This window comes from Dunckerocampus dactyliophorus, chromosome 7 (genome assembly GCF_027744805.1).
Source record: "Dunckerocampus dactyliophorus isolate RoL2022-P2 chromosome 7, RoL_Ddac_1.1, whole genome shotgun sequence".
Classification (NCBI taxonomy): domain Eukaryota; kingdom Metazoa; phylum Chordata; class Actinopteri; order Syngnathiformes; family Syngnathidae; genus Dunckerocampus; species Dunckerocampus dactyliophorus.
This window is the reverse complement of record NC_072825.1, coordinates 12637501-12664066: the sequence shown is the minus strand read 5'-3', so window position 1 is coordinate 12664066 and position 26566 is coordinate 12637501. Positions and strand designations below refer to the sequence as shown.

The following is a 26566-nucleotide window of genomic DNA, read 5'->3' as shown; positions in this document are numbered from 1 at the left end:
AAAAAAGTAAGGTAGCATACACCCCATGAAACGTGACAGCCATCGTAGCTTCCCTGTAGGACAAAAACGAGCTCCGAACGAACCGCATTGCTTGTTTGTTTTAAAGACAAAAAGTGACTGTGGTAAAACAAAAACCAAACAAAAAACAAAACAGTCACATTTGGAGTCCGTGAACCACAGACGAGGCGGATAACTATAGCTAGCTAGCTGACACCGGAGCAGTGTTGCCAACTTGGCGATTTTGTCGCTACATCTGGCAACATTTCAAACCTCCTTGACCTTATATTTTCTCAAAAGCGACTAGCGACAAATCTAGCGACTTTTTCTGACCTTGCTGGAGAGTTTTCTAGTATAGTGAAAGCACATATTGTTCTGCATTGTGTGCTCGCTGAGCAGCGGTGCTGTTGACAGGTCCGCCCCACCCAAAGGCAGTTAGTTACAAGCAAAAAATGCAGTTTTCCTTTAAGTTTAGAAAAAAATTATTAATGCCATGCGATCGACCCACATTACGTTCAAGATACTACAACCACAAGGAACTCCCACCCGTCCGTCCTGGGTATTTGTCCATACGGCCCGTATCTCAAACTGCCACTGCACATGGTGATGATAAAACAAATACAAACAACTGTGTTTCCATATTTGACCAGCAAGCCGTTTATTGATAAAAAAGTAAGATGTAGCAGCCTGCTCACAAGCAGGTTGAATCAATCTTTTGCATGCTACGATTCAATTTGGAATTAAAGATTGAATGTAGCTCTCTGCTGCTTCAAAAACTGTGAATTCATTACTAATAAAAGTCTAAAAAATAAACAAAAAAAAAGTAGGCTCCCAAACTGCAGGCTTGTCTTCTTCGTGCTCACAGTCGTAGGTATGCCACCTGAGGACAACAGGGAAAGAGCTTGTAAACTTCTGAACACAAAGGTGTATTTTTAGCATTTTCAAAAACTGCTCTTTATACTTCTATTCCCAAATGCACCGATGTACTGGTGCGATATGGTCTGTTGAACAGCATAGCAACACTTTGTGTGCAATTATGGCCTTCAAATAAAAACCCCACAGGTGGCAGCAATTTCATCAACTTCAAAAACACACATTTAACTAAACAAAGCACAGAACGCAAATCAGCTCAGCCTGATCCTGCCTTACTTCCTCCATCTGCTATTCTTGGGTGTTTGCCTGCTGCACACAATGGATGTGGTCCACCAAGGGCTCCACATTGGGATGATGGATGAAGCATTTGCCTCATGCAAGGAAGGCCCTGTCTTCTCACTCCCTGTGCCAATTCCTGCTCGCCACTCAGGGGCATCAATGGTAATTCATACAAATGATAAACTGTAAATGGAGGCGAGTTGCTGCTAATGCTGCACAGAGGCCCAGTGGGGAGGACAAAGTGAGAAAGCAAGGAGAAGCAGCCTTGTGATAGCACAGTTGTTAGGTTGAAGCAGGGAAAGAGACGGTGACAAGTCTGACAAGCTGCTATGGACCATGGCACAAACCCATTTACTTTGAGGGACTGCTGTAGTGTGAATATACTATATTCTACACAACCCCGATCAGTGAAGGATGGCAAAGTATGAGACATTTAATTGAACTAAAAAAACAGTGGTATTTAAATTTCCTCTGACTTGTACACACAGCGTGGATGCAACATTTCACATATAGTTAGGTCCAGTAGTGCCTTAATACACCCCCACAATGCATTCAAATCATACAATCAACATGTGACTGAAGTGCTTTCAGCTTTAAATTAAGGGGTTACACAAAAATATTGCATTTACCATTTATCAATTACAGTGGAATGTCGATTTTCGATGAAGATTATTACCACAAATATGTCTTGGTTTTTGTACACTGTCTTGGTTATTGTAGGACAGTGCCCAAACACAGCATCCACGCAATAGCGAGTGAAGAATGTATGGTAGTTCTTTTAGAGTAGTTGTCCCTCGCCACATCATGGTTCAAATTTCGTGGCTTCACTCTATCATGGGTTTTCCAAACATATATTAATTAATAAATCATGCTGTTTCGGGGTTGAATACAGCACGTTAGTAAAAAAAAAAAAAAAAGAATATTTTAGCAAATTTTACATATATTTTGCCTATATTAATAATTTTCAGGAATAAGAATGGCTAAATGAACTAAAATACAAATACAAAGAATTAAAAAGATGCATTCAAATTATGAATGTAGTATTCTACATTGGTCACTAGGTGTGAGTAATCATTTGGTGAAAGAAGCACCAGACAATCGCCGGAACAACAGGCTTTTATTGCAGGTTTTATTGCAGGCATAACATAACAATAACAATCATAATAATAACACAGGCTACTGTTGCCGCCGTAACGCACGACAAGCTAAAACTCAACTCTGAATGCCTGACATCACTTCCTGTCCTCCACACATCCGGAACACGTGTACAGCGACACACGTGAGCATGAGTTTCATTTATGTCTTAAATGGCCCATTTTCTCTGATTACATCTATGTACAGCTACGGTCTGTACAACAACGTAAAATACCAATAGCTAGTTTTTATTAACAAATGTGTTGATTTGGCCCTATTCCAATGATAGCCTGGTTCACTTGGATTGAGATCTCCTTGGACAACATCTTGGTAGCTCAAGTCAAACAGATGCCAAACGCTAACTCAATAGTTCAACTCTACATGTTTATCTGCTTCATTTGGTGTGAGGTAACAATGGAAAGGGACCACACTTGGCATATTCACCTATAGTGAGCCAGTTGTTCCTTTACTTATGAGGCCTTGAAACTGCAGGTACTGTAATGACTTCCCTGTATTTATTTGAAATCAATTGTGGTGCCATTATTCAAATACTGGACCTAACTACTAAGTACATCCTGTATCTGTTGCTGATTCACTATCCGACATGCATGCCATCACCGTGGGTATGAGAAATAGGAGATTAATGAGCCAGGGGTGAGGGGACACCAAGCTTGAAGTACTTTACACCCCACTGCACTACAGGGTCCAGGGAAGGAGGGTGGGGACAAGCACTATACAGCAGCAGAGAAAACAATAGACACACACACACACACACACACACACAACATACTGTACATTCTCTTTAGCAGCATAACAGGCTGCATATGATGCTTCCTTTGATCTACTCATGGAAACTAAAATTAAACACACATGCACATGTGGAAGCAACATACAGTGGAACCTTGGTTAGCGTCATTAATTCGTTCTGGACGGGTCAACTCTAACAGAAATGGATGCTAACCAAATAAATTTTTCCCCATAGGAAATAATGTAAACCCAATTAAGCTGTTCTAGAAAGCAAAAATGTTAATACAAAACATGTTTTTATAGTTTTATAATTATAGTTTTACATGCAGAGAATAATTCAAAATGCATATAAATACAGGGGTGCCTTGGTTAACGTAATCCGTCCTAGATGGTTCGACACAATGTAGAATAGAAACAAAACCACATTGTTTTGTGTTAATATTTTGTCAACCGCTGATGGCATCATAGATGCGCGACGAAGCTGAACTCTAGTTCTGGTTGGCATTTTTTTTAGCAAGCTATGCTAGCAAGGACGTTTGTGATAAAAATACATCAAGAACACAGTTGCACTCACGCAGCGTATTAATAGCACAACAAGTGTGGCATATTGTATGCTAACCTGAAAATGTTGGCACACGAGGCAACATTTTGACGTAAATTTTCAATGTTAACCAAAAAACACGCTAACTTGGGTGGTGGCTAGCCAAGATTCCACTGTACTTTCGTGTAGTCATTTAACATAAATGGTTGTTAAAATTGGACCCAGAATGCCGCACTATGATCATCCATCCATCCATTTTCTATACCACTTCTCCTCTTTAGGGTCGCGGGGGCATACCTATCCCAGCTGACCTTGGGCGACAGGCGGGGTACACCCTGGACTGGTCGCCAGCCAATCGCAGGGCACATATAGACAAACAATCATTCACACTCACATTCATACCTATGGACAATTTAGAGTCGCCAATTAACCTCACCTGCATGTTTTTGGATGTGGGAGGAAACAGGAGTACCCGGAGAAAACCCACGCACACACGGGGAGAACATGCAAACTCCACACAGAAATGCCCAAGGGAGAATCGAACCGAGGTCTTCCCGATCTCCAGACTGTTACTGTTTTTGGCCAACATGCTAACCACTAGACCACCGTGCGGCAAAGACAGTATGCAGTATGGTAAAATGTTTAAAATGTTACTGATTTATTTTTTTTAAAGCACTACGTAATAATCAAAAGTAGTGGCACATTGTGGAGCCACACATGTGTGAACAAACAGCGCTTGCTCAGCATTGGGCTGTGGATCCCATGTACCAGTCTGCAATGTCATCATAGCGTTGCTGTGTTTTCAAATATTCAGGGTTTGTTACCTCAGCTAATTAGCACAGCACAGCAGTGATTTGGTTTACATCCTTGAAAATTATACTAAAAAGTAAATCACGAACAATTAATCATGTCTGTACTTCATTCTCTCATGGCATATGTCTACCAAAAAAAAACAACATTATTTTTCCATGTCGGATAGTCACTAATCTGACCCTTACATGACACGGAAATGGCCCTGTGGGGACACCAAAATAGAACAGACCCCATCATTCGCAAGGGCTAGCCTGCAGCACTGGCAACACAAGCGGTTGTCTGGGTTGCAAATGGTCCAGAGGCAGTACAAGGCTGTTTTTAATGACTTACATGCTCAATGAGTGGTGGAACTCAGCAACCATGGATGCATTAACAACATTATTAATAAAAGCAGCCTTTTTGTTACAATATTAAACATACTACACACATTGAAATAATCCAGTCACAGTTAACAACATGCGATCATAGACACTATCTTACTATATCATGTGATTATTTGCGAATAAAAAGCATATGGTAAACTGTCCTGTAGATCACATTGCCCTGTCAATATGCCTCAGTTGTATCGTAAGATCTCAATGTAACATTTTCTACCACTTGAGAAAGCCATCCGCCTGCATGCGGCCTCTGTGACACTGTGGGCGCCATAGTGTTTTGCTCACCATTTCAAACGAGGTCTCAGATGCTCTTAAACAATTTCTAGTAACTCGATATGGCCGTGTGATCACATTACCTTCCTGTACTCTGCAATCCACAGCACAACAGGAAGTGTTCGAGTGTATCATTTCATCACACTCGTTACTACCGCTGTAATCATTTCCACCAGCAGACAGATATTATGTCTCATGTCTGAGTTGTCCTCCTATCTGTTGCCTTCTCAGTTTCACCACTGTCTCTGTCATCTTGAAACCTCAGACAGCAACAATACAGCTTAGCAACATGGGGTACATCCTACCTAGTCGGGGGGGGGGGACAACATTACTGTAACTTTACATTTTGTTACCTTCACAGCTTGTGCTTTTAGAGAGAATGCACAATATTTCAGTATGAGTAACAATTCCTTCTCAACAAAAACAGGGCCAACTTGCAGGAGAAATTAAAAAAACAGTTTAAGGATTTGAAGTCGCTGTTGCACAGAAACAAATGCGATTTTCAATTATTTTTTTCAATACAGCAATCCCTCGTTTATCATGGTGAACCACTTCAATATTTTCGTAGTTAGAGCATAAGAGAAGAGTCCTGAAACACTGTGTACACACAATGCTCTGTCGAAACATTACCAAACTTATTCTTTATTACGAGTTCATTGTCATTACACACCTATTATCAAACTATGTCTTTGTTATGTCTATTTCATATTATTAAAACTGTCAAATCAAGTAGTTACGGTGACAAGAAATTTGACAAAATTTTAAATTTGACTATTTTTTCCACTATTTATCACATCACATTACATTATCTAATCAATTTTTGATGTATTCAACTAGAGGAGAGTGTATTTGGACTACAGGAAGTGAACAAATATATTGCAATTGATGTAAAATGGATGGGGGCATTAAATAACCTTTGCTTCTCCCTACTCCTTTTGGACATGTGGAACTGCGAATTGTACTATGTGATGCATTCCAATGGAACTTGTATGCATGGTCAAATAAATTAAACCATTACCATTACCATAGGAAATCTGTTTAAAACTTTCTAAATTCGTTTTTTAACATTATTCGAGCCCTCTAGACATGAAATAACACCCCTATAAGTCACCTTTGCACTATTTGTATTTTCGTTCATTTAACCTTTTTTATGTTTGAAAATGCTTAATTTAGGGCAAGAATAACTCAAATCTTCAATGACTAATAATAGGCGGTATTCAACCAATGAAACAGCAATAATTTATTAATTTATTTGGAAAAACCGTGACAGAGTGAAGCCGTGAGATGCGAACCGCAAATTGTACGACTGTATACAAATAAAGGTTGAATTCCTGTTTTGCATGCAAACTTCAGTTTAAAAGTAATGACAGTCACTTGGAAAATTAGAGATATTTTAGAATCATATTTTCCTTTTTAAAGTATTATTTTAAACTGCACACTTTCCCACTGTACATATCAAAGACAAGATGAATACTAATGTACATTATGCCAAATATATTCAGAAAATTTCCACCAAATGTCTTTAATGTAGTGAATTACGTGAGCAAAGAATTACTGCGCCATTTAGAATTGTGTATAGGAAGCAGTACACTAATGTAATATTACCTCAGATTTGAGGTTGGTTTGTGTGCCTCACTTCAGCTTTCACATTTTTGAGCAGATGGAAAACTAAATGAACAATAATGGTGCTAATTACCAGTCACTGTCTTTAAAAGAGGTAAGAGAATACATCTGTCAGCTATGCTGAAACCATTTATTTTCGAATCAAAGGCTTTCCAAGTAAACCCAGGCTCAGTATACAATTACAGGTGAAAAGAATCTTGAGATAAGGCCGACAATCGCAAAACCTTGCATTTGACCCACATAAATCCCCAAAGAAAGCAAGGCTTGAAGCCTGTGAATCATTAAATGAATTATAACATTGCATAAAAACACTGCCACGCTTAACTGAATAATGGGGAGAAGATTCCAAGTAAGGGGTAAGTGAAAAAAGTAATTGCCTTCAGCTAAAAGAGTGATTGCTGCGTTGTGGTAATACACAAGGGGTGAAGATACTTTTCATTATCTCTATGCTGACATTACACATGCCTCAGGGATATCATTTTATAGCGATCTAGAATGTACTGTGGCTATACCAAGCAATTAGCCTTGACTGTAACACCTTACAGTTATGTCTCACCTCATAGGCCCTCATGCGACGCATTGATGCAGGAAGTGTAGCGTTGCTGTCATCTATCACTTGTAGTAGTTCTTCGCACACCTTCAGCGGGAGCACCACAGGGTGTCCTGTGGCATTGACCTCCCAGCTGGTGATGATTCTGAAAACACAAAAAGCAGGAGTGATTTATGCAGACTGCCTGGGCCACGTTCGGTACGAGGAAGCCCGAAATAACTGCAATAAAGCTCATGATGAAGCATTTTTATTGTGGTTTTAATAGTCACCTTTAACTACAAACTGTGCAGGATTACAAGGGAGACATAAAAGCAGATAGATGACCAGTCTGTGTCTTGCATAGGTACACGTCATGGTGTGCGTACGTGCGTGTGTATGTGTGTGTGAAGGAGAAAAAAGTACAAGAGTGCTTGAACAAGGAAAGATTGATGTTCTTTCAGAGTGTGTGGTGCTGAGCCACTTTGAAAGTGCTGACAGTTAGCCATCTGTGCGTTTCCTCACAGGTAAGTCTTCTCAAAGTTTTGGCACTTTGAAATAATTCAGAAACTAAAAATGATGAAAAACTGTTTACTAAAAGAAGAGTATCTTGAACATGTAAATTAAACTAATGTATGTATGCATATTAGACTATATCTGGATTAGGGGTGACATGATACAGTACACAACTCACAAGACGAGACGATGTATGATATTGGGTTCACAAGAACGAGGCGAGACAATATTTTAACAATACTTCTAAGAAACCTACAATGAAAAAATGCAGGAGTGAAGAAACAAATGTGTTTTAACTGTGCATGCATGACCGACGCGTGAGGCTTTTAACTGTTGAACATTTTTCCACAAATTGAAACAAAAAGTTAGTTAGTGATGATGGCAGTTGTAACTACAACTACTAATCATGTATGTTGATATGTAGTTATGTAAAGACACATCAAATAGTAGATTATTTTTAAGTTCACTCTTAAGAACTACAGTTCCCATGATGCTTCCAGTGCTGAACCAGGAAGTAGTGAATAAGTCTGAAGTAGCCTAAAATATACACTAGTATCATAAGTCATATACATCGGTGGTGTTTTGAGCTGCATATGACATTTTGTTTTTCTTCAACCATTCAGATGTGGACTTGCTGATGTGTTTTGGATCATTGTCCTGCTGCAGAAGTTGGTTTCAGCTTGAGGTCACAAACAGATGGCTGGACATTCTCCTTCAGAATTTTGGCTCCATTTATCACAGCAAGTTCTCCAGGTCCTGAAGCATCAAAACAGCCCCAGACCATCACACCACCACCACCACATTTTACTGTTAGTATGATGTTCTTTTTCTGAAATGCTGTGTTACTTTTACGCCAGATGTAATGGGACACACACCTTCCAAAAAGTTCAACTTTTGTCTCGTCAGACCACAGAGTATTTTCCCAAAGTTCTTCAGGATCATCAAGATGATTTCTTGCAAAACTGACTTGTAGTTTTCATCTTGGAACCTGTTTTTGCCCAGTGTCTTTCTTATCGAGGGGTCATGAACACTGACCTTAACTGAGGCAAGAGAGGCCTTCAGTTCTTTGGATGATGTTGTGGGGTCTTTTGTGACCTCTTGGATGAGTAGTTGCTGTGCTCTTGGGGTAATTTTGGTTGGCCAGCCGCTCCTCGGAAGGTTCACCGCTGTTACATGTTTTTGCAATTTGTGGATAATGGCTCTAACTGAGGTTCGCTGGAGTCCCAAAACCTTAGAAATGGCTTTATAACCTTTTCCAGAATGATATATCTGAATTAAAATCAGTTAAGTTACAGTATGTTTTAATGACGCCAACTATGAGTGACTGAATATGAATTAGGCAGCTATCATATATGGAACTCAGCTAATTATAAGTAGTATAAGTAATTCCCCCCCTTTTATTAACTAACAAGATTATGGGAATGTAGGCTTGTCAAAATATCCAAAATTACTGAACTTGTCAACTACTTCACTGCATCCAGTCAAGTCAGAACGGGGACGAGCAGAAGGGGGGAAACTCTGCAAGGGCTGACTCAGTTCAACATAATGTGGGTGGAAGGCTCCTACAGTGGGGTGCTGATATACAGAACATGTAGAACCACATGCAGAGCATCCAACAACATCTTTCTAATGCATCACAGCATGATGCACAGTTTCACAGTGGTCAAAACATCATCTCCTGTATGAGCAACATGCATGCGGCTTACGTAAGTGAAAACTCTGAGATGGTAAACACCTTTGATGGCAATCTCATTTGCAAAATAATGGACCATTAAACCCGGGAAGGGAACAACACCACAAAGTGATATATTTACTCCTTTATGGGAGCATTCATTAAAATGCAAAAAAAAAATTAAAAAAAATCTAACTTTCAACCGTGGACTATTATTTGAATACATTACACGACTTATTTTGTTATATTATAACATAATATATTATATTAATATATGATATTTTTAGTGTACTTGTCCAATTGTCCAATCATTCTAATTTCAATTCTCATTTTTATCTGCTTGTTGGCAGAAACAAATTTCATGTTTCTACTCATGGGGTTTCAAACTGCACTCAAAAATATGAATGTAACATTTTTTCATGCCATTTTCTATGTAATAGATATATTTCTTATACTGTGCAAAAAAAACTGTGCGCCAAAATGTGTGCTAATAGTGTACTAGCCAACTATATTTGAAGATGTGTCACACTATGTGAGGAAAATTGTGCTCACACCACATACCTACTGTCAATATTTTCTGTCCCTCTTACAAAGCCCAATTTGAAAAGCTTCAGGTGCTCATGAAAGCAAAAAAAGTTTGGAAAAAAACAATAACAAACTGAAAGTACTCACTCAATAAAACGTTGTTGGCAGACTGCTGTCACCCTGCCAGTGAACAACTATAAAGTATGAGTCAAATGAAGCTGTGATTTTCAAATGCCCCCCAGGGAGTTTTTTGAACCGCTGCCTTCTTGGCTGTGACGTCACGTCAAGAACACGTTCCGGCAACCAGATTTACCAAAACACAGCCATGAATGCACAGCAAAGCCAAGAAAGTGAAATATTCACAACAGTAAACACAATAATAACATTCACTGATGTTGTGTTGTGATGAGCATACTATAACATACACACAAAAATTGCCCATTTATGTTGCCAACATTTATGTTGTTTGACTGGCAGTGATTGACACACTGGCAGGTCTATGTAGACTGCTAGATAAGTCCAGCGATCACTGTTTAGCTGGCCCTGGTGTGAAGACCCATATTACTCTTCTAAAATTTGCAGAATCTAATTAGCAAAAAAAATATGAATGTACGTTCTAAAATCCAATAAAGTCCTTGGGCATTTGTGGGTTGGGAGGGTTCTTGGCAAAACGTCACTCTGTCCTTCTGCTAGACTGGTTTTAGTGACTGTTTCAACATTCGAGCACACATCTAACAAGAAATATGCCTTCAATGTTATTTTTCACTGTGAAAAGAAGAACGAACATGAAATGAAAACATTAAAGAACATGTATGTTGGCATCATGAGCATTTTGAATTCATAAATAGGTTAAAAACAGCACATTTCATATTGGCATTTTTGTGACCAGTCCTAGGATTACCTATACCAGGGGTCACCAACGTGGTGCCCGCGGGCACCAGGCAGCCCCCCTCAGAACCACATGAGGTGCCTGCAAGCCTGCTTTTAATTCAGGTTTTCAGTTAATAATGTGTGAACACTAGAAAGAAATGCATTCTGAAATACAAAATGTGAGTTATGGATACCAGCATTTTGTTAATGTTCTGGTAAAACAAGCATATTTGGTTTGTTTGGGTTGAAATAAGCTATGAAAATGAATGCTTAAAAAATGAGCAGCTCTTGGCCATTTTCATTTTGTAAAAGTAGCTCTCACAAGAAAAAATGATGGTGACCCCTGACCTATACAATGATAATGTCCTGCATTCAGTATCTTGAGATGTCTCTCCCTGATCAGGACGATTGATGTGCTTATAATACTGAGCCTAACACATTTTAGGGAACAATCTGGCATTCCTTTGCATATAGAATACATTTTGCATCTTCACTTCATGACAAATCGGAACTAAAACATTGTCTTTTCCCTCCTTTTCAGAGGATATATTTCGAAGACTAAACATATAAGTATGATTAGAAAGAGAAAAATAAGACAAGAAGAAATTGAGGTTTTGGGGGGGAAGAGATATGCCAGTTGGATTTACTTACTCTTGCTGCTCAACATCCACACGAGAACAGCGTACATAGAGGAGTTTGAGGGCTCTTGCAGCTCTTGGTGATGAATTGTGGCAAGTGGAGGGATTAGCAGACCACTCTGGGACTGACACGATGATGGAGTCGCTGTTCAGCAGCCAGAGCTGCAGGAAAAGCAGAGAGGTCAGTTCACACTAAGGGTGTCGGATTAAAATGTGACGAGAAATGTGACTTCTCATTCAGAAAAAACTGCCTCGCAATAGTACATAGACTAATTAACGACACAATAAATGAAAACGAAGTCCATAATTTTGCCCGCCCTCAATATATAGCCTTTGCATGTGTGCCTGTTTTCCTCATCTCTCGCATCCAAACAGGCACGGAGAGAGTTCACTCTGTGCAGTGGTTCAGCACCTAGATGCTTCATAGATCAATGGGGAACAGAGTGAGACCACTTGTCAGTCATACTGTCGCTTTGTCTCTGTGGGGGGAGACGGTGCTGCTAGCATACACACAGCAAGAGTGGAGCCTTGTGAGGAGCAGTGCCAGGTAACAGTAGAAATTAGGAAGAAAAAAAGATGCTTGCAAAGCCAAATGCCACAGCCCCCGTGTGGGAATATTAATAATGAGCAACGTGAGCCCATCAACACGAATGAGCCAGTATGCTGAATTAAAAAACAATGGTAGCAACAAAAAAAGGCAACAAAATGAACGTGACCCCCTCAAAGATATCCACCTGACCTCGACCCGACCATTAATTATGAACTACTTTAAAAATGAAAATGTATTGTAGATCACAATGAATTGACACATGGCTCTGTTTACGATCGATCAAGGTTTCAACGGACAAACATTTCATACAAACATGACCTCAAATGACTGAAGTTTTGAAAGTGTCAATATTTTGATTTCAGAGCATGAAGAGCTGGTATCGGAAGTATCGATATTTCAGTATCGAGCCCCACATCACTATTGTTTTGTGACTCAGTTATATAAAAAAGTTTGTTTGTCCAGCCATACTTTTCTGAAATTTAATGTTAAAAGCTTGTCTCGTCTCGTAGACCCAATCTCATGCATCGTCTCGTGACACCCCTAGTTTACAAGGAGGATGAGCAGCAGAAACTGAATACAACTACAAGTTTTCACACCGTTAAATATGTTTAATACAAAATAAATTAATACTTCCCTGCACTTCATTCTCTATAACTCTTACCTCTATCGTGCTCTTCTTCGAATGTTGTAATTGGGGATGTTTTCATAACAGGCCAAGTTATACCGTATCAGAACATATGGTACATACAGTGGGGGAAATAAGTTACCCCCTTCGAAAGACAAGATATAGTTTCTATGGGATTAAGGTCGGAAGACCACCCCAGCATGTTAATGTGCTTCTTCTTGATCTGGTCCTTTGTTGCCTTGGACGTATATTTATGGTAAGGTTTTATAATTATTTCTCCTTATGGAATTCTTTGCAACTCAAGTCAAGTAAAGCAAACAGCAAAAAAACCCATTGTTATCAGCTTCCTCTGATATAACCTTGGTTTTTGTACATTATATTAATTGGTCTCATTTTCCTGAATGCCTACATTAAGCAATTATCCTCAAAACACAATGCTTCTGAGTTGCAATGAATAGTCCACCAGGAATATAATCTATATGAGAGACTACGTTAGAATTAAACACTGCTTGCCTGTACGCACACAGTTCCAGAAAAGTAAAAATAACATTGCTATTATAAATAGAATAAACAATCAATAATTAAGTCTGGGAGTTACAGTTTTTCCAATCCTTCTCAAACAATGTTTTATCTTTTTTTTTTAATTAACTGTATATGCTAACTAGCTCTCACCAGTAAGAAAGGCTTCCCATTTGGTGTTTGGACAGAGAAGTGAAAGGAGCTCAAAGAGTTGGAAAGCTCTGCCAGCCTGGCTGCTACAGTCTTCTCCAAGAAGAAAGATCTGTCCAAAACAGACAAGGCACACTCACATAGCATTTTTAATTACATAGATAACATAGCCGCTTTTGTTTGCTTTGTCATGCACTGAAACACTTGGACTGAAACACTTAAACACCTGCATACATGTACACATTTACTTATAAACTGTAGGGCAATTATTTTATTCATAGACAAGATTTGAATGTAATGGGTGCAACAAACCACCACTTTCAACACTGATCCAAAAAAAGGTCATCTATTAGACATAAAAAAAGCAAAAAAAACTTGCCTGTTAACTAAAGACTCCGGCTTCCGATCACCAACATGGGGCTCCACCACCACCTGTGTAATGTACAGTTTCAAGGTCTCTGCAAGACACAGCAAAGGACAGCTCTTAAAAACCCAAAACATGCAGTTTATTAATGAAAAAATACACAGAAGAAGTATACCTGGTGTCAATGCCTCTCCAAGCACTGAAGAACAGCTTGTGCAGTACACAAGTGTTTTTCTGTGGCACGCTTTCTGTTCATGATAGAAACATACACAAGCAATATTTCAATCACTGCACTTGTGTGAACTGCAATATTTTGCTACTCGATCTCCAACGGCGAAAGAAATTTGAAAGAAAGAGATAAATCTTAGTCTTGAGACTGCTGGAGTTTAAATTCACTGCTGCACTTGTGTCTGAGAAGGAGTATTGGTGTGGTTGAGTTTACAACAGCAATTCAACAAGGCCTGTTTCTTTTATCCATTTTTTCTTATCTAAAAGGTCAATTGCTGATCACCAAAACCTGTAAATCCAAATGTGCGCTTTCGTCTCTTTGTTCTGCCCTTTCATCACATTGTTACTGTGTAGGATAAAGGCAGACTTAGCAAATTCTATTGAAGTGACGACGTGCTGGCAGAGTTTCTATTTCACTTCGACCTTTAACATAAGGGTTCTTTTGGCTTTTTTTTTAAATTGGAATTGGATTGTGCTTTATGTTTTTTGTTCAATTTAAGCACAGGTAGCTGTGCACTCAACAAAAATATAAACGCAACACTTTTGTTTTTGCGCCCATTTTTTATGAGATGAACTCAAAGATCTAAAACTTTTTCCACATGCACAATATAATCATTTCTCTCAAATATTGTTCACAAATTTGTCTAAATCTGTGATAGTGACAGGAGGAATGTCAACCAGAGCTGTTGCTCGTGTATTGAATTTTCCTTTCTTTACCATAAGCCATCTCCATAGGTGTTTCAGAGAATTTGGCGGTACATCCAACCAGTCTCACAAACGCAAACCATGTGTAACCACACCAGTCCAGGGAACAATATTTGAGAGAAATGGTGATATTGTGTATGTGGAAAAAGTATTACAACTTTGAGTTCATCTCATAAAAAAATGGGAGCAAAAACAAACGTGTTGCTTTTATATATTTGTTGAGTGAGGACACATGGCATGGAGAAGATTGATCGATGGTGTATTGATGGTGTACAGTCCCTTAGCCAATCGGGACGCAGAAGACAATGCTGGTTCTCCCTTAGCGAATCAGGACGCAGAACACAATGGTTCATATGCTGTAAAAAAAAAAAAGAAAAAGAAAAAAAAGCATGCTACACTGTAAAAAATTGCACACAAAGAAATCAGTGTAATAGCGAGGCCGCAGAAAGTGAACCGCGTTGTTGCGAGGGAACATTATTCGTATTCAGATCAAATCAGTATGAAGTTATACTAAACCGAAACCTTCAAGTGAGGGGCAAGAAGTGTACAATCGGCGGTGCGATGCACCCCTACAAGCCACAGTAGTGTGACTAAAGTGGACTACATTTTGGACTGTATTTTTATTTTTTGAGAATTGTATTTATTGGAAAATTACCAGATTGCAACTGCATTTTCATGCTTCATTTTAAAAATCAGACACAACAGCTTAGCAGTTTTATGTTTTGTATATTGTTCTGTTCAACAGTGTTTTATGGTTTTATATACATGCTGTGACCATGTAGTAACAGGTACATTCATGATAACATGTAATACTTTTTCCAGATTTTCATTTTAAGCATTACCAGCGTTTCCTTCCTAGGCGCATTGATTTCACAGAGCCCATAGCAACGAATGCTACTTCTGTCAACAACAGCAACCAAGAGAGATAGTTTGCTATCACTAATCACGGCAGACTTTGTGAGAGCAGACGACAACTACGTGACGACTGTGAGTGAGGTGCTGCATCACTATGTCAGTGTTAGAATAATGTACATACATGTTATTGTATATTTGCACCATCTTCCTTTTTAGCCAGTATACTGCTGCTAAACTGTTATAATCTTGTGCTGTATACGTGAGCTTGAACAGGATGACTCAAGAATGTTGGAGAAGAAAAACAAGAAAACATCAACAATTTGCTTAACTTATCATGCTTTGTTATGTCTTTTATTGTGTAGTCTTAACCATAGCACATTGCTGTAGCCCCCCACCCTTTAGAGTTGCAATGCCCCATGTAACTAGGAAACTCCCGAAGGAAAATAAAAAGCGAGGAGACAGAGAGTGTCTTCAGAGCGGCAGAAAGTTGTATGCTGAGTACATTTCTTCCGTTCTCCTCTTGAGTAAAAAGAAATCTCGTTGTCTTCGTTCTTCTTTCTCATTGTGTTTGAACCTGACAGTCAGAAAAGTAGTTCTTTGGTGTTCGCTCCTACAATAACAATGCCGCTGTAGCTTGGTTAATATGCAAGTCACATAATGTAAATGGAACACTGTTGGTGTTTTTAGATGGGTTTTTTTAGAGGGCTTTGTAGTCAGAATAGGTGGGTCCCATTACGTACATTGTTAGCTGCCTCTGTTAGCTGTTTTTCTCTCTTCGGAATGCACAGAAAAGAGAAAAATGTGTGGATGACGGGCAAAATTCCAAAAAAAGTTTTCCTTTAAACTGTGCAGATAAGTATGCCTAGCACATCTCAAATAACTGGCCATACCACGTACTTAAAAAAAAAACAAAAAACAAATGTGGGCGTTTTTGTTATAAAAACAAAGCACTGCATTCCACTTGGATTTTTATACTTCTACATCGTTACACTGTAGCTTAGAATTCTGCTGCTTTAACACATTCTTATCCCTGCTAAGTCAGCAATCCTTTTTGGGCCGCACATCACTCACCTTTGGATCTTGACTATCCTGTGAGTCAGCGGGGCTCTCTTCCTGGAGGAGAGTCTGTTCACAGCTGCCATCTCTAGCGAGGAGAAAGAAAGTGTCACCCAGTAAACAATCCTCTGCTCGAGGCAGCATCTTCTTGTTGGCGAAAGGATCTGGATGGCAACACCAGTCATCCACGATGGCATTCCAGTTGCCGTTTGGGAGAGGAAGAACCCGCTTGAAAGACCTGAAGGCAAAGATATGTTCCAATGCATCACAAGGTTCTTTCTGAAGAAGGGAGATTTTTAGCCAACATAGCCAGTCACTTTACAACCTGCCTTAATTGTGGCAATATTATATATTGATTGTTTCCAAAGAAAATAGGTCACAAACGCACACATCAATAGTTATTGTACATTTTATGTGTGTGTGTGTGTATATATATATATATATATACATACATATATATGTGTGTGTGTGTTATGCTGCCCGGGGACACCCTTCCAAGGAGAACATGTACAGAATCACTTATCCATTTGGAATCTACAAGCAGCTATGAATGCAACACTAATTTATGATTACATTTATATATACATATTTGCAAGTGCGACACAATTAAGCAAAATCTCACTTTAGCTCTGAGCTGAATGACAATGCTCCACATTTACTAATTCCCCTATTCATTTTATGAATAGCAATTTAACCACATATTTAAGTTTTTATAAAAAAAAAAAAAAAGAAGATAAATAGGGCTTTAGTGCTATACTCAGCAGTGGCGTTATTACTGCAGAGCATTAAGTCTCTTGTCAAATTATTACTGCAAATCACAATGAAACATGATGTTTTAATCCTAAACCTACAGACATTTCTACACACCACTTGACATCCACTGGCCCTTGTTGAGAGTGCAAATAATATATATTTTTTCAACTTTTAGTAGGTCAATGGTGACAAACATATCCAAAGGTCTCCATAACACAGCCACTGCAATTTTCAACAGAACACAATGCTGACCAGAGAAAGCTACACACTGAAGGGAATAAGAGCAAAACGAATGACCAACCTCAGTGCAGAAAGCACAATTGTTTTTTAATGGGTATAGCAGACCTTTATGTCATAGCAGCTCTACAACCCAGTCAAGCTGACAACTTCAGCTCCATCCATCTATCATTTCTTTGCTAACACTGCCACTAATGGGTCACACCATCAATAAAATCTCACTCTTCTTCCTTCGCAGGTGCAGTGTAGACAAGAACACATTTCCAGTCCTGTTCTTCATTATCAGTCTTCTCCTCACCTGTCCTCAAGTAGCCTGGTCGTGCAGGTCTGACAATAGAAGCAATAAGTCTCCTGTGCCCGCAGTGTCTCCACGATGCTGTAGGAGGTGTCTATGCAGGTAAAGGGGAACAAATAAATATATTCGGTTTGGTGACGTGATGGTAACCTTGCGAAAAGAGCATCAAACTATTAAAAATACTGGGTGAGGTGTGAATCACATAATTAGTCTGGTTTTTGATTTTTTAATGATGAAGTTGTGTGTGTGCATTAAGAGAAAACAGAAATCTCAAGTGCTGCCGACAAGAATCGACAAGAGACAGAACCCACAAGATTATAGCACAGCATAGATTATAGGTGTTTTAGACCACTTGTATGGTTGCCAAAATAAGGCTGCTGGTCTTTTTTGGGGGTAGAAAGCGGTCCGTGCTCGGGAAGTAGTACCTCCTTTCCTACTTTCTACTGCTCGTTACGATAATGGCACTGGCGTTGGTGTAAATGGTAGTAACCAGACCGAAAAACTAAGTCGACATTGGTGCTAAATTATTAGTTAGCTATAAAAATTATTTAGCGCCGAGTCAACTGTCATGACGGTGTTACACTTGAGGTTAGTTTTCCAACTGCACAGACGACAGTGAGCATCTAGTTAAATGCTGAGGCAGAAACATAGGAAAGTTTGGTTGGACATCACCTCAAAAGATGCAGACTCAGCCACCTGCAAGAAGTGCTTGAAGGTGACATTGTGCAAGTAACGATGAGCAAGAAACTTCATTGTGCTCAGTTAATACATTTTACATGTAGAATTAACGAGCAAACACCATTTGGTAGTCTAACACTGCCAGAATTGTGAATTAATGATCAATTTCTGCTTGAGTTGTGCAGAATGTATACAGCAGAATGTATATGCAGTTACATTTTTTTAAACAGTCCCTGTGTTCTGTATTGGTGTTGGTTTTGCTGTGATAATTATGACAAAAAAAATTCATACTCAAATGAATTTATCATTTAGTTATAATCCATTCAACTTACTTGTCACAAAATTATGTAAAAACTAAATGGCATTGTGTCTGAACACAATTTGTATGTTTACCTTTTTTTAAGTGCCAGTTCGAGCACTGTTTCAAAAATACCGATTTGGCACAGGCATTGGATAATACGTAAACAATTCCCAAACCTGACTGGTGCGCATTTGATGTGTTCAAATAACATCAAGCAAATCTTTCAGGGCTTCCTCATGATCAAATGATCATCTAAACTCTGGTTTTAAGTGACTATAGCTAGGCCTGTCACGATAATCAAATCGATTAATCGAACAATAAAAAAAAAACAACTAAAAAACAAAGTAGATAATTTTGCCGGCCTTGATAAATTGACATGTCCGTGTATGCATGTTTGTTTTCCTTGGCTCGCTTTAACACACAGGCTGGATGACAACAGGGTTCTCTCTGCATTTGTCTACAGTGGAATGAATCGAGAGGGTGAACCCTCCTCTCACATTCAGCCTCTTTATCCCAGTACTTGGAGGCGGGGCTACTAGTGAGTGGGTACACAGAGTGCTAGCAGCAAGTTAGCCTTGTGAACAAGAATATGCTTACATGAATGAAGGCACCGAAGTGATGATTTTTAAGGGGAATGCCACACAGCCCCAGTCTGGGAATACTTTGGTTTTAAACAGAATAAACAGCTTGAGTGCATGAACCCCGACGAACCGGTATGTTGCATTTGTTCAAAAAGTAGTGGGGAGGAAGAAGGGCAATTCGGCCAACTTGTATGCACACCTCAAACACAACAATCTTGTCCAATTTTCCCCAACTGGAAAAAAAAAAAAAATACAGCTGGAGGTGCAGCAGAGCCTTCGTCCCGACAGTCAACGTTGACTGAGACGTTTGGTTGCCGAAGTAAATATAAACAAAAGAGTGCAAAATGGTGCACAATCACAGTGTTGTTCGCTATACATTAAGCCTTCCTTTTAAGGAATAATACCCAATTATTTATTTACTCCGAGTATTCCTCCCACATTCCAAAAACATACACATTAGGTTAATTGGCGACTCTAAATTGTATGAATGTGAGAGTGAATGGTCGTTTTGTCTATATGTGCCCTGCGAATAGCTGGCGACCAGTCCAAAGTGTACCCGGCCTCTCACCCGAAGTCAGCTGGGATAGGCTCCAGCATACCTGCGACCCTGGTGAGGATAAGGGGCATAGAAGATGGATGGATAGATAATGGTCACAAAAAATGTTGTCAATAGTATCGATCATTGACAATTCTCGTCCAGCAAAATTTGTTATCCTGACAGGCCTAATTATAGCCAATTATTTCAAAGTAGAAAAAATGCTGAGAAGAAGACAAAGCCAATAGGCATACCTTCTATTTTGTCATGTGAAACGCTTATTTGCAATCTGAAATGTAGCTCCTCTCTGCCCCCCGGTGTGACAGTGCAAGATTCCTCCACATAGGAGAATCCAGGTGGCAAAATTAAGGTCACCTCGCCTGCTGGGGTCTGAATGTGAAGAGAGGAAACCCCACCGGTCACAAACACGTCAGCAGGGTTAGCAGCAACATCTTTCCTACAAAAAAAGACAGGAAATGTGTTACACAGCTTAGAGCTAAAGAGAGTTTTCAGCTGATTAAACTACGCACTAGCTTCACTGCCTTCTTCATCTCAGAGCGCTACATTAGCACTTCAATTAAAACCATGATTTGCTCTGATGATGTCAAAATCCATACATGTCTTATAGCCTGCACAAAAAAAGTTATCTTTTGAACAGTTTCATTTTCATCCTTTGTGAATGTCTCATATAATATCGTACTTAATCAGGCTGTCTTGTTTGCAGAACATATTTGGGGTTGTGAAATACTAAATATAATGACTGCATTAAAAAAAAGAATATATTAACATTGATTCATCAATAAATAAATTAAGCTATATAGATTAATCAATAAATAAATTATTCTATACGGATTAATCAAGGTTATAATAATAATAATAATCTATCATAGAAAAGAATAGCTGGGACTCCCAGTGCTAGTACTTTACTGCCTATTAAATGTCACTACCCCCATCTAGTGACCTTTCTTGTGTACTGTGCTTACAGCGCCATCGTACCGTAACCAGCAAATCAACGATTTAAAAATAATAGACGGTCTTTGGACAGTTTACAAGTCTTATATAAACAAAGATTACCAGGCAATTCCAATTTATGAAAAATACCCTGTGGTACAAAACAATGAAGTGAAATATCACTGCAGTCTTTGCACCACACTTTCAGAAATGCGAACAATGAACCAATGGCTCATATCTTATTGTCATCCCATGTTTGCATCATTGTTGTGTTTATGTTAACGACAGCTAACAAAACTGACATGAGTCAAAGTGTATAGTGTTACACGCTGTACTTTATGCTTGACTTCAGCTAACATTAACTGCGTTAAACTAAATTAAGCATGTCTTTGGGCTCATGTGACACAATACAGTGTGAATTGCCTGTACAGAACAAGGCAACCATCATTATATTCACCCGAGTATAAGAGATCCACTTTGAAGCCTTTTTCTCAGCTCGAGAAAGACTCCGACTCCGTGTGTCTTGGCTGATATCGCCAAGTCCGCCATCCAGAAAGAAAAATACTGACAAATATTAGTTATAATCTATAAAAAGCTACTGAAACCAAACAGTCTGGAAGTAGCATCTACAGTATTGGCGCTGGTAACGTAAGAAAACTGCGGCGTGACCAGAGCACCATTTTGTAAATTACGCCATTTGAAAAAACAGCATCGGATTCAATACTTCAAAATAAGGCATAGACTAAACACTGTTTTGTGCGCATGCGAGCTATACAAATAAGCTTTTATTTTGAAAACACACCAGTATAATTTCCGTTTTATTTGCGTGTAACAATAAGTAACTTTACAAGCACTTAGAGGCGGAAGACTTGTATGCGGAAAAGTGGGTTGACGCTACGCTGGGCAGTACGTGGTGCCTGGTGATCTGCAGTGCAGTCTGGGTGCTGTCATTCCCCTTCCTTTGTACCTGTGATGATGAGCTCATGGTTGATTATTTGTACACAACGGGAGGAAGCACACCAGAAATATGTAGGATATATTCAGCCATTGTCTGTTAGCAAAGCCCGATTGCCACAAGACCTAAGCGAGTGACATAGATGTCGGGCCCTTCATCTCTATTCTCTTAGCAACCTGCTACCAAACGCTAGCATCCTTGCTAGCACTACTGCTGATGTTGTCAGCCAATGTTACTCCTCAAACCGCGCTCGTCTTTGAATGACACTTTTCGGCACCTAAGCTATGACGGTAAGCTTTTCAACAGTTTGACGTTTGTGGAGTGTTACGGTTGTCAGCTGTAAGCACTTGCCTAATTAAATACAGTTAGCTGTTAGCCGAAGCAATCACTGTAACAGATTGTGTACATTAGGCATTGTAATGTGCCCAATAACTGTCAAGGCACGATTGTACAGTTTATAGATATAGGCTTTCCAGATTAGAACAATATGTACGACATGTGTACCATCATTTCCTTCATAATGTTGACACTGAAGTTTGACTGCTTTAGTCAGTCAGGCTGTAAACAAGGGGGTGTCCAAAGTGCAGCTCGTGCATTGCATAGTCACCTATAACATTAAGCTAAGATGTCAATGTTTTGTTCACGTAGCATATATTGACCTTCATCGGATCTTAAATGCACAAAATGTATCACATCTTTCTATTTTTCTGTTTCCGGCCCTTGGTGGAAAAAGTTTGGACACTTTCTTAGGTCATGGTAATGGTCCCCACTAACAGCGTCAGCCACTTGTGAATGTTTTCTAAATGATCTACAAGCACATTTATTTTATTGCCTGGATGTTGGCATTCCTAAACCCAACCTTCTTCTCAAATTTAATTTTACTACTAGTACCACATGTAGTTTTCAGTAGTTTGTAGTAATGGATGATGGTTATTGAGTTTACTTAATGTACGTACATACAATAAAATTATCAGATGATGTACAGTGGAACCTCGGTTAGCGTTTGCCCCAGTTAGCATATTTTTTGGCTACTGTCGAAAATTTGTGCCACAATTTTGCCTGTGTTGGCTTGCATTCGATATGGCACGCGTCTTGTTGTGTTGCGTGAGTCCAGCGGTGTTCTTACACATTTTTATAAAAATCACAAAATGTCCTTCCTTGGTAGCATCCCATTAGTTAGCTAACAAGATGACAACTGGAAGCGGAAGTCAGCTATGATATCAGCGGTTGACTAAAAAATGTTAACACAAAGTATGTTTTTTAGTTTTACATGCATAAAACAATTCTAAATGCATATACTGTAAATGATGACTGAAAGGCATAAATGAACATTTAAGGTTACCTTTACCTTAATTGAAGACGTGACTGTTCCCAAAGATACGATGTGGCAGCAAGCTCAACCACCAACACCTTTCTTCATCCGTTTTCAGTCAAGAATCACATCTTAAATGACGGTAAAAGTAACCTTAAATGTTAATTTTTTTCCTTTCATTCATCATTTATATGGATTTACATGCATTTCGAACAGTTTTCAGCATGTAAATCTATAATTGTAAAACTATAAAAACATGTCTTGTGTTAACATTTTTGTCTTTCTGAAATTGATTAATTTGATTTACATTATTTCTTATGGGAAAAATGTATTCGGCTAATGTCCGTTTCGGTTAAAGTCTCACCTTCTGGCACAAATTAATGGCACTAACCAATGTTCCACTGTGGTTGTATTTATATGTATACTCATGGTGTGTAGTGAACAGTGCCCCCAGCAGAGTGCACCCTAGTCTCATATATTAAAAATCCCCTAACTGATGATCAGTCATGTGACAGCATCCGAGTAACCTGCAAGTAAAACCAACACTGCCATAAAGTAGGCAAACCCTGATAGCTTATCATAAGATCCATTTTCTATGCCATTTGACCTGATTAGAGCCATCAGTGAGCTGAGTGCGGGTGAGAGGCTGTGTACACTCTGGACTGGTATATTCACACCTACGGACAATTTAGGGACTAGCGTGAATGTTTTTTGAATGTGGGAGGATGTTGCAGTGGACATTCAGTCTGATTGTATAATATTTTTATCAACACTGAATTGAAATTATTGCAGTTCCATGTTTTTTCCAATATTTTTATGTTAAGAAAACTCTTGGTTTAGAAGTATTCAAGCACAGAAAGCACTACTGGTGGTTACAGTTAAGCCTGCGGGAATAGGCGCTTACATTGTCTATTTTTTATGATTTTTGTTATACCTACCAAGTCATAAAGGTGAAACGAAACTATGATCATGTCTGCTTGTGTCATTCGCTATTGTCCTGTCACCAGACTTGATTATTTGTTGTGCTTGTATGTCTTTGGCACAGGTGTGATGTACATATGTCTGCCCGGTGTTTGACGTTAGCACAATAACCACCCAGGAGAATGAATGCAGAGGAAGTGGAGCTGCTAGGTGACTCCAAGTACAGGAACTATGTGGCAGCGGTGGATAAAGCCCTTAAGAGCTTTGAGTACTCCAGTGAGTGGGCAGACCTCATCTCGGCTCTGGGCAAGCTCAACAAGGTAATGTTTTCATTCTGTAAATTGTACGATGTACTACCTGACACTAAAGTGGAGTTAGTCCATGTGTGACAAACACAGTTGAGTATAAGAAAGAAATACTTAGATAATAAGGAAATATGTAGTAAGTAATTGAGAATTTTTTTTTTAAACAAACCTGCAGGGTTTCTGCTACTTGTAATTAATCGTGCACCACCATGACAAAATAAAAGCTGCCATACCTTAAAAATGCAGTTTTTTAAAAAACTTGTAGCAATGTTAAGTAATATATTGTATGGATGGATATATATGCTATATAGATACATATATAGCTTATTATACATATTGACCACAATTAGTTTGAAAACATTTTAAAATATCATAAAAATGTTTCAATGTGCTTTATTTTGATAAACATGCACCAGAATCACCTGTCTGCCCTGTTGGCACCTGTGTGTGTGTGTGTGTGTGTGTGTGTGTGTGTGTGTATGTGTGTGTGTGTGTGTGCGCGTGTGACCAGATAAAAGTATGCGACCCATCTTGTTGACGTTCACTTTGTTCCTTATTGTCGTGAGAATTAAGTAGTCCGTAAAATGTAGAGTCAATTGACGACAGCTTGTCACATGATATACCAGCATGTGTGATCGCTAACGTTTCAATCTCATTCAACTTTCTGGCATCTTTGTTTGTACATTTTGCCTGGCTTTCACTGCCTCTCTGGCGGCAGCTAGCTAGCTCGTTTTTGTCCCACAAGCGAGCTGCAAGTGGCTATCACGTTCATGTGGTACATGCTAACTTACTTTTTTAAAGTGTCACTTAACAATCTCGCTCTGTTTTTATCATTATATTACTTATGGCTTGTTTTCAAAACACTAGTTGTGTGTCAAAGTTGTTCAACATAAACACGTAGTGTGTCCAGCTTTAAGATAGTGACGTTATCACAGGGGTCTCCAACAGGTAGCTCGTAAATTAGCAGTAGCTTACCAGCTGATGTTGAGTAGTTCACCAAAGATTGTTTGCCTCACCTCTTGGTATGTTTTTTTTTTTTTTTAGAAATGTTCTATTCAAACATGACACCTGTATTAAATGACAAATGAGCACACTGAGTGGAGATGTACTTTGTAAATAAAGTGCAATTTAAATGTTGACAGTCACATAAAACATAAATAGCTCACCTCTCCGTTCTTTTTGTCAAAGTAGCTTTAACAGTGCTGCAAGTTGGATACACCTGTGCTATCACAATCCTGGGCTCTGAATGTATACTGTTTATACAGGACAGCTTTCTATAATAAAAATATTTAAATTGTTACTTTATTTTGTTAATTGTCTTATTTTGAACTAAAAAATATATTATTGAGCAATTCATTTCCCATGTGTTCGTGCTACTCTAAAACAGGCATCAAATTAAATTTATGTTTGTGTCAAATAGTATAAAATGTAGTACTTTTGTACTAGTCACATAGTACTATTTGACTAAATAGGTCAGGTAACAAAAGGAGGCTCGACATTTTAGACTCTCACTTTAAGTGTTCTGAGCAACTTTGCCATTAAATTAACAGTTTTGCAATGTTCTCTGTTCAAGTTCTTCTGGTTGTTGAAAAACTTAAATAAATAAGTAAGTCATAAAAATTGTTATTTGTCATAATAAAAATAAATAAATAGCAGACGTAGCAGCGGCACGACACAGCGGCAGCAGTGCCGTGTAGCCTACCACCGCAGCTTCAAATAATCCTAGGGAAACCCTGGACCTAAATATTTCATTACATAACATCATAATGGGAGTGTTCTGACAATGTTTTATTGTTCTTTCAGGTTTTGCAAAACAATGCAAAATACCAGGTGGTCCCCAAGAAGCTAACAATAGGCAAGAGGCTGGCCCAATGCCTCCATCCTGCCCTGCCCAGTGGAGTCCACCGTAAGGCCTTGGAGACCTATGAGATCATTTTTAAGATCATTGGTCCCAAGAGGCTGGCCAAAGACCTTTTTCTTTATAGGTAATATTGTTGCTGTTGCAGATGTCAGTGAAGCCACACTGAACATTTTGTTAACACCATCTTCCACCCCACAGCTCTGGCCTCTTCCCTTTACTCACCAATGCTGCCATGTCTGTGAAGCCTGTGCTGCTGGGCCTCTATGAGACCTACTACCTGCCTCTCGGCAAGACGTTGAAACCCGGCCTACAGGGTCTCCTCACTGGGGTGTTGCCTGGCCTTGAGGAGGGCTCTGAGTACTATGACAGGTTAGACCATGTTTATTTGGTCCCCTGCTGGTTTTGTAAGTGTACCCCTTACTGAT

The 26566-nt window shown here is 39.0% G+C and overlaps 2 protein-coding genes across 12 annotated transcripts in view; one reads left to right on the top strand and one right to left on the bottom strand.

Annotated features, from left to right (window-relative positions):
* The window catches only part of ube3d (ubiquitin protein ligase E3D), a 52859-nt gene extending 31371 nt beyond the window's left edge, over positions 1-21488 (bottom strand). For 5 of the 6 annotated variants that reach the window (XR_008571979.1, XM_054781211.1, XM_054781215.1 and 2 more), the window contains exons 1-9: positions 21245-21488; positions 20091-20293; positions 17745-17835; positions 16472-16694; positions 13788-13860; positions 13628-13706; positions 13252-13360; positions 11418-11566; positions 7214-7352 (exon numbers count right to left, since the gene is read on the bottom strand). Coding sequence is in view for 5 of the 6 variants with exons in the window: in XM_054781211.1 (XP_054637186.1) it covers positions 7214-7352; positions 11418-11566; positions 13252-13360; positions 13628-13706; positions 13788-13860; positions 16472-16694; positions 17745-17835; positions 20091-20293; positions 21245-21336 (1158 nt within the window). In the remaining variant the exon portion in view is untranslated. Of the gene's footprint in view, positions 1-630; positions 878-7213; positions 7353-11417; positions 11567-13251; positions 13361-13627; positions 13707-13787; positions 13861-16471; positions 16695-17744; positions 17836-20090; positions 20294-21244 lie in introns of those variants that run through there. The other variant, XM_054781216.1, reaches the window with a different exon arrangement.
* Positions 21489-21659: 171 nt separating this feature from the next.
* The window catches only part of dop1a (DOP1 leucine zipper like protein A), a 28579-nt gene continuing 23672 nt past the window's right edge, over positions 21660-26566 (top strand). For 5 of the 6 annotated variants that reach the window (XM_054781203.1, XM_054781205.1, XM_054781206.1 and 2 more), the window contains exons 1-4: positions 21660-22032; positions 24100-24295; positions 26084-26265; positions 26340-26510. In XM_054781203.1, the coding sequence (XP_054637178.1) occupies positions 24158-24295; positions 26084-26265; positions 26340-26510 (491 nt within the window). In that variant the 5' untranslated portion in view covers positions 21660-22032; positions 24100-24157. Of the gene's footprint in view, positions 22033-24099; positions 24296-26083; positions 26266-26339; positions 26511-26566 lie in introns of those variants that run through there. The other variant, XM_054781207.1, reaches the window with a different exon arrangement.